At 38.7% G+C, this 8,967-nt stretch overlaps 1 protein-coding gene across 3 annotated transcripts; it reads left to right on the top strand.

Annotated features, from left to right (window-relative positions):
- The first annotated feature begins 5,648 nt into the window (after nucleotides 1-5,648).
- Nucleotides 5,649-8,145, top strand: LOC104586449 (lanC-like protein GCL2). 3 transcript variants are annotated; one of them, XM_010243697.3, is made up of 6 exons: nucleotides 5,649-6,039; nucleotides 6,124-6,302; nucleotides 6,387-6,498; nucleotides 6,626-6,742; nucleotides 6,841-7,155; nucleotides 7,491-8,145. In XM_010243697.3, the coding sequence occupies exons 1-6, from the start codon at nucleotides 5,875-5,877 to the stop codon at nucleotides 7,827-7,829; spliced, it is 1,227 nt and encodes a 408-aa protein (XP_010241999.1). In that variant the 5' UTR covers nucleotides 5,649-5,874; the 3' UTR covers nucleotides 7,830-8,145. The 3 variants fall into 3 exon arrangements, with proteins under 3 accessions (XP_010241999.1, XP_010241998.1, XP_010241996.1); XM_010243696.3 differs by having other exon boundaries at nucleotides 5,698-6,039; nucleotides 6,384-6,498; XM_010243694.3 differs by having other exon boundaries at nucleotides 5,698-6,039; nucleotides 6,124-6,498.
- Nucleotides 8,146-8,967: the final 822 nt, after the last annotated feature.

Raw genomic sequence — 8,967 nt, forward strand, 5'->3', positions numbered from 1 at the left:
TTTAACTGAGGCCCCGTTTGGCACATCTTTTCGTACGGTCTTTCGGCTTCTTACAAGCTGAGAAGACTGAAAATCGGTCTATTCCCGTTTGGCATGTGGAAGATCTCGCCGCTAAAAGATGGGGCGCTGAAAAGACGCGGGAAGCCCATTTTGGGCTGATTTCGGGAAGCTCCAAATGAAGCTTCCTGTGTCTTCCGCGTTTTAATCTCGTGCGGAAAGACCCGAAACGACACATAGAAAGATGCGCATCTGCCAAATGATCTTCGGGCTGCCCAGATCTTCTGTCTAAAGCTCAATGCGTTTATTGACTGTCAGAGCTACGAGAAGACCTTCTCAAAAAGACTTGCCAAACGGGCCCTGAATCTTCAGCTCAACCATCCTAAACGAGTCGTGAGTTGTTTGCCTTGCCACGCCAAGGTTCCAAATGAGGGAGCGACTGAAACTGCTTTGTGCTTTCCATGCCTACCCAGGCGGATGGTTAGGGGCCTAATCGTAAAGTTGAGCCAGGTTTAACTTTAACAAAGAACCAAGTAAAGACATCGGATTCTGAGCATCATATATTATTGACGAGCCATAATTTTCTAATGCCAAAACATCTGCTGTTGATCAAATCGACCCTCGCCAAGCCCTAGGAAGTGGATTGATTTCACTAATGAAAACATATTCATTTTCCAATGCCAAACATTTGCACATGCTGTTGGAAGAATCAGATCCGGAAACAAGAAATTCTAAACGACTAAACCCATTTCTATAATCATTTGACTTCGACGACGTGGATTCCAACTCTTAGCGATTTAATTTTAAAATACAAGAAGTGAGAAAATGTTAACAATTAACACATTGATGAGAAGATGAGAAGTGAGAACCGTGACAATGTTATTGTTTAATGAATTTGAGCTCACTTAACTCAGTAGTACCTTCCGTGAGATTTGCAAAGCTCTGGCTTTAATGGAGATTGTTTACTCGAGTTTAGTTTAATGGACATTGTTTACTCTGTAATCTGTATTGAGGGGTTGTGAGTTGTGACATTTAGGAATTGGAATGGCTTATTTTAATTCTAATCGTTTGGTTGGTCAGAATAGAATTTTCAATTTCCATTTATGGTAGAATGGCATTTTCCCATACGAGGGAATGGCCCCTCTGGTCTCCTTTTTTTGGGAAGGAGAATCTCATTCCATTTCTGGTAGAATCCTCAAGATTCCTCTTCAAACAAAAAATAAAATTTATTATTGATGGTAGGGTATCCAAAGAGGTGTTTAGCTCTCTGAGTGAAAAAACATGTCCAAGAAGCTTACCAATTGGAAGCAAAATACTCTTTTTTAGCTGGCAAGATGACTCTTATTAATTTCGCTGCATCTATGATCCCCCAGTTTGTGATGTAGTCTTTCAAAATCCCGGATAATGTGGTTAAGGATTTAGAGAGAGTTCAAAGGGATTTTATTTGGTCTAAATCCAGAGGTCAAAAGCCTTTTCATCTTGTTAATTGGAAGAGAGTGTGTACGGCCAAATGTTTAGAGGGTTTGGGTTTGGGCCTCAAGAATCTTAAATGGGTTAATAAGGCTTTTCTTGCTAAGCTTGGTTGGAAAGTTATTACGAATAGGGTAAGAGTTGTCAGCTCCAAGTATCTTAGTAATTCTAGTTTTTTTTGGGATGTAGTTCCAAAAAAGGGATATTTTGGGGTTGGAGGGGCATTCTTACTTCTAGAGATTTGCTTAAGAGGGGAATAGGCTGGAGAGTTGGTGATGGCAATCAAATAAATTTTTGAAAAGACTCATGGGTTGGTAACTCCCCTCTATTGAATAGGGTGAACCGTGAGGGCATCACAAATTTGGATTTGACAGTGAGTAGTGTAATTGACTGTGAAAGAAACATTTGGAGGGATGATCTTATCAAAGATTTGGTCCCTCTAGAAATTTGGCATTGTATTGAGCCTATTTTAATCCCTTCTACCCAAAAAAAAGATTGTGTGGTTTGGAGGCTCACGCCCAGATGGCAAGTTCTCTATTAGGTCAACGTATAATGAGGAATGTCTTACTTTATAATTTTGACTTTCACAAAAATTTCTAGAGGCTTAAAATACCTCCCGAAATCATGGTGTTCCTTTTCCTGCTTCTTAATGTTCCTATGGCATTAAGAAACCGGGGGTTTAACTTAAAGTGACCTTTGTGGTGAGGAAGAGGATTCTAATCACTTGTTTCTTAAACGTTCCTATCGCAGCTGGTGAGTTTATTTCTTCCTGTCCCCATTGTAAGTGATTTGTCAATCAACCAGTGGTGGTCTAGAATTTCTAAGAGTGTAAGATGGTATATATGATCAATATTTTAGACAAAAGCTTATAATATTGATGTGGTTTATTTGGAAGAATAGAAATGAGAATGCTTTAAACAATAAATCTTCTCAGCCCTGGATTATTATGGACAGGGCTTTATCCCTTATCCCTTTGGGAGGAGGTTAGGGTGAGTAATGTGAGTGATCTAGTGAAATCTTTAAAAGATTGGAAGGCGATTGGGGGTGTAACTCAAGACGTGGGACCATCAAGGTTAATTTATAATGCATCCCGTAATTTGGATGGTCGGTGTTCAATTGGGTGTATTGCTAGGAACCTTTTGGATTCAGTTCTTGATTTCAAAGCTTATATTATTTTGGTTTCACCTCTATTAATCTGACCTAGGCTTGGGCTGCTTGGGAATCCATTAACCTAGCACTAAATTATAAAGATTCCTCAGCCATTTTTGAAGGCGATTCAAAGCTTGTGGTCGATTGTCATAGAAGGAAAACAAAGGCTTTATGGAATTTGGTCTCCATCATCAATGGCCTCAGCGTTTCGTCATATTTTATCTCTATCATCACCTTCTAGCATGCATTTTGGAAAGCAAATCAAGGGACGGATTGGCTCGCTCTAATGCATTTTTTGGTAGGAGTGTTAGTTTAGATTGTTTACCTTGGGAAGTCAGATTTGTTTTTGGGACTCTTGGGGAAGAGCTACCCTAGTTTGTGTAGCTCATTTTTTTATCAAAAAAAAAAAAAAAAAACAAAAGAATCTCATTCTAGTTAGCTAAATGAAAAAAAAAAGATCTATATAAATATATTAAGCTGAAATGTCTACCTAAGAAGGCCTTAGGATGAGGGAAATGGAATCTAATAGTATCTTTTTGCCTTTTTCATAGAAATTACAAGAATGCCACTCTCTACCAACTCTCTCTCCTTTGCATTTTTTTTCTTTTAAATTACAAGAATGTCACTCTCTCCTACCAATTCTCTCTCTTGCTTTTTTTTCTTTCAAATTACAAAAATGCCACTTTCTCTCTTACCAATTCTCTCTCTCTCTCTTGTTCTTTTTTTTTAATTATAAGAATGTCACTCTCTCTCCTACCAATTCTCTCTCTCTCTTTCTTACAAATTACAATAATGCCATCTCTCTTTCCTTATAAATTACAAAAATGCCACTCTCTCTCCAACTGAGGGAGACCTCAACTCGGCATCTTGACTACTAGGGGACCTGCAATCAAAGGTAGTCGAGTTTGAGCCGAGCTGAGCTCGAACTTCTGAGCTCAAGCTTAAGTCTCTAATTCGAATTGAGCTCGAGCTAGACAACACCTTGACCACTGAGGGAGACCTCGGCTCAGCACCTTGACAACTGAGGGAGACCTCAGCTCGACACCTTGTCAACTAAGGGAGACCTTAGCTCGACACCTCGCCTGGTAGGGAAACCTCAGTTCAACACTTCAGCAGCTAAGGGAGACCTGGTAATTGAGGGAGACCCCAGATCGGCACCTTAACTGCTTGAGAGACCTGCAATCAAAAATAACTGAACTCAAATTTCCGAACTTTTGACTCGAACTCAAAATCAAGTCTCTAATTCAAATTGAACTTGAACCTGATAGCTTATAAGCGAGCCCAGCAACACAGGGCCCCTCCGCTAGTTAGTGACTTAAAACCCTCAAACCCAATTTATTCTTATCCAATACCAATCGTCCTTGGGAATTGTGTGCATCTTATGGAATGGAATTACAATTTACATCTGAACCAAACAAATAAGGATAGGCAATTCCAGTTCTGATTCTCATCCCAATCACAAAGTCTCTAAAACCTTGTTTTGTGAATTGTGACAACTGATTAAATCTACTTTAGATTCTAGCACTTCGTGATTTACACGTGTATACGTTTTCAGAACCCCAGACTATCCTTATATTATTTTTAATACCATATTGCCTCTAAAGTTCTAAAACACTACATGTTTTTCTCATCAAAGCCTAATGACTCGCGCCTTTGATGAAGTGCTGCTAAACGGTAAAACAGGTGGTTTAACGCCTTCGAGGAGCATGTATAATGAATGGGTCATGGGTGTTTTAGTATTTTTCACGCCTTCAAGTGAGCAATTTGATAATTTCCCTGTTAACTATTGAAATCCAACCAACCGACTACCGATGATGGCTCAGTAGTTTTTTGGCGGATTGTAGTGGAGATTAGGATCAAATCCTGTGTTCCTACCGGGGTTGGGGGTTTATTGGTACAAGAGGGACAGGCCACAGGGTGTAGCCCCATGAATAAAAAAAAAAAAAAACTTAATGAAATCCAAAATAAAACATTTAATAGCTAAGTGTCATAACCCCTTATAAGATTATGAATCCATTTAACTTTGGATCGAGTTAGGATTGAGGCCTTAATCAACTCGAACTTGACTAAATTTCATATTTTCATGCTCAAATTTTATATAGATATGTATTTATGCAAGTATTTATATATGTATATAATTATATATATATATATATATATATATATATATAAATATACATATTTATATATTTTTTATTACAAATATTTTTATATGTATATGTGTTTATATATCTATACAATACATATACATTATATGTTAAAAATTTAAGTTTAAAGACAACTTTTTTTAACAAGATAACAATGTTTTTTTACACAAAATAATGCTAATATTAAATTAATATAAACCCTAATTAAAATCTAGGAAATAAATACATTTTAAAAAATAAAACAATCCAACAAATCCAAAACTAAATTGAATTTAAGTCAAACCTGACTTAATCTATCAACAACTCGGATTGGGTTAGAGTTGACCTCAACCTAACTTAACCCAGGCCTGAGAAGGGGGTGGGTTTCGGCACTCGGCAGTATACTCAAATAAATGATAATAACAAGGCAAAATCTATAATGTGAAACACACAAATTGATAAAAGTGAGACATTGCAGATAACAACTTTAAATTATACTAAATCCTTTAATGTGATTATGATTTATGAATCGTGAATTAATAAAATAGAAAATAAATGAATTTATAATGTCTACATCTTCTGCACCGTATTTAGACCACCTTCTCCCCTAAAAAAAAATTATTAATTTATTATATACGTGGACAAGTCATTAGTTTGTATACGGAGACAAGTGGGAAATAAAATCAATAAAACAAAAAAATCTAAGGAAAATAAAATAAAATAATCAATAAAATTTTCTAAGGTAGAGCGAACCATAAATTTTGACGGTGGCTGGGCCATCGGTGGGCATGTGCACGTTGGTTGAGCCGTGTGTTTTCGAACTGAATAATCGAACCAAGACAACGGTAACGTTGCCACGTCGAGAGCCTGATTTCTACGTGGAATCGTCCTGCCATAGCCTTTGCTGAGTGCACTTCTTCAGGGATATTTTCGTCGTCCAGTTGCTTTCTCCTCCACGTCTGATTCCTCTGTTTTTTTCTTCGGGAGAATTCGGTAGAGCGATAAAGAAGAACTCAGGAGAATGGCAAAGAACTGAGCGACCACTGCATTTGTTTCGCTTTCTTTCATTTTGGCTGAGGAATAAAAAGAACTGAAGTCGTTGGGCAAGCGGCGCAGGAAGAGAAAAAGAGGGATGGCCGACCGTTTCTTTATTAACGAAATGCCGGAGTTCGTTGCCGAGACAAATGATGAAACAGGCGCCGAAGGCATCGAAGATTCTCTCTTGAAGCTTCTCTCTCTTCCCTACCCAACTCTCGCGGCGAAACTCAAAAGAACGGCTTTGGATTTGAAAGAAACGGTAATTCCAATCAAACGATAGAAACAATGTTGATTCTGGAGATCCACTAGGGGTTTCTGATGCATTCATTGTTTGTTTTAACAGATTGTGACCAATACATGGGGTTTCAGTGGGCGATGCGTCAGTGACTTCACACTGTACACTGGCTCCCTGGGGACGGCTTTCTTGCTTTTCAAAGCATACCAAGCAACAAAGAACAAAAACGATCTCAACCTTTGCGCTGAGATTGTCAAGGCCTGTGACTCTGCTTCCAGTGGATCTGGGTTCTCTCTCTCTCTCTCTCTCTCTCTCCACAGTTTTTCTTTGACCGTTTTGATTTATGGCTTTATGCGGTTATTGTATAGCAGCGACGTGACATTTATATGTGGGCGAGCTGGTGTTTGTTCTCTGGGCGCTATCGCGGCAAAGCACGCTGGAAACGAGCAGTTGCTTAATCACTACTTAACCCAATTTAAAGAGGTGATAATCTTTAAATTACTCTTATTGATCCATTTTTAATAGCCCAATTTGTTACATTTGCTTCTGTGCTTGAATGAACATCCACATCAATTGAGTGTTTCCTTTCTCCTGCTGCTCACCTCAACAGATCAAACTTCCTAAAAATGTTCCCAATGAGTTGTTGTATGGGAGAGCTGGGTTCTTGTGGGCATGTTTGTTCATAAACAAACACATAGGTAAAGGAACCATTCCTTCCACCCTAACGGTAAGGCTTTTCCACCCTCTGTGTTATGCTATGTTGCTCTGGTTCAAAAGGAGGAGCTTGTTTGATTTCTTAAGAGAAGTGGGGTAAACATTGTTTAGGGTCCAGTGGTGAAAGAAATCATCAAGGATGGAAGACGATTAGCCAGCAAGGTTAGCTGCCCATTGATGTTTGAGTGGTATGGAACGAAATACTGGGGTGCAGCCCATGGATTGGCAGGGATTATGCATGTCTTGATGGACATGGAACTGAAACCAGATGAGCTACAAGATGTAAATGATACTCTCAGCTACATGATTAAGAATCGTTTTTCCAGTGGGAATTACCCCTCGAGTGAGGATGATGGAACTGATTGTCTTGTACATTGGTGTCATGGTGCTCCTGGTGTCGCCCTTACCCTTGTCAAAGCTGCTGAGGTAATTTTCTTTTGATGGTTATAAGATACTGTCACTTGGTTAGGTTGTATATACAAGGAGCATCTCAGGCTGTTGTGCTTGGTGAATTGATAATGCTCCAATCAATGTTTCTGACAAAAGAAATTCCTTGGGAGTGTTACCAAACATCGCCTGAATTTTGCTAGTTTTGTCCCCAACAGATTACTTAGTTTTTCATTCTTCAGTGTCTCCTTTAGTTTCTCTGTATATGTAGCTATATGGAGGAGTTGATGTCTAAGTGGGAAAGAGGTAGGTTCTTTGGTTTTAATTGCCATTTTGCTCATTATTGCCATAAAAATGTTAAATTAAATGGTCAGGTTTTTGGAGGTCGGCAGTTCCTGAAAGCAGCTGGGGACGCTGGAGAGGTGGTCTGGAACCGGGGGCTGCTTAAGCGAGTTGGAATTTGCCATGGCGTCAGTGGCAATGCTTATGTGTTCCTCTCACTCTACCGACTGACTGGTAATTTGGAATTTCTATACAGGGCCAAAGCGTTTGCTTGCTTTCTACTTGACATGGCTCCCAAACTTATATCTGAGGGGAAGATGCATGGAGGTGATTCCCCGTACTCCCTGTTTGAAGGGATTGGAGGTATGGCTTATCTCTTTCTGGACATGATAGAACCTTCTGAAGCCAGGTTCCCAGCTTATGAACTCTGAGAAATGAATGTTTGAGAAGAACTTCTCTATACCGAATTCCCAAATGTGCATATTTGTAAAAAGTAGATAATTGCAGTGGTCTAGAGAGAGAGAGAGAAAGAGAGTGAGCTCAATTTTGATGTGCATCTACCTCAGCAGAAATGATCCATAACTTAATGAAATTGTCTTATCAGATTCTACTGTTGTCTGATAGGACTTCAAGCTTTTTTGTGGTTCAAAAGTCGCAGGAACTTCTACCCATCTTCACTAGTGTTAAGTTTGTAACAGATTTTCTTTCAGTTGGAATGATTTTACCAACAGAGATGATTGCAAGCTTTGATGTGAGGGCAACTGTGTCTATTATGCTTAATGCTTCCTCATTCTGCATATTTTCAACTGGAGCATTCCAGGTAGACTGGGCTCCATTAAATTTGGATTGGAGTTCCATGTTGGTGGGTCTGCAAAACAAATTAAGCAAATGAAAATTGAAGCACAACCTGATCGAAACATACAAAACCATACATTCTTTCTTGCTCCATGAACCTCTTCAACCTAGAACCAGAATAGTAGGCATTGCATTTGAAGATATAATTGTATAGGAGAAAGCAAACATTCAAAATGGATAGAATTCTTCCAGTTTTTTTCAAGTTTAGTCATGTAATGGTACTCCAGATTTTTGATGAGTTCTCATTAGTGTGCAGTAACACAAAGCATCAAGTTTAGGAGATCTGGGCTGCAAAAGAGTGAGGTTCATTCATCAAAATGACAAAATCCACTCTTCACTGTTGAAGGTTGAGACGAGATGAGAAATAGTAAAATGAAAATTAAAAAAAAAAAAAAGAAAGACAAAAGGTCCACCATTGTTTTCACTTTTGTCATGTTGAGAAGTGTGATCTTAAGGGTCCGTTTAGTTCACAGTCGGAACTAAACGAATTTGAATTTGAATGAAATTGGAATCAATTAGAACGGGATTTCATTTCAAGGGAGGAGGGAGGAATCATTTCACCAGGAATGGGAATGGATTTTGATTCTGTCCAATCAAACAGTTAGAATTGGAATATCTTTCTCGATTTTGATTCTGATTTTAGATCCCTATGAATTAAATGGACCCTTACTTTTTGTGTGGGGTATGCTCACAGAAATGTCTTGGGATGGTATC

This window comes from Nelumbo nucifera, chromosome 1 (genome assembly GCF_055504915.1).
Source record: "Nelumbo nucifera cultivar China Antique chromosome 1, China Antique-T2T, whole genome shotgun sequence".
Taxonomy (NCBI): Eukaryota; Viridiplantae; Streptophyta; class Magnoliopsida; order Proteales; family Nelumbonaceae; genus Nelumbo; species Nelumbo nucifera.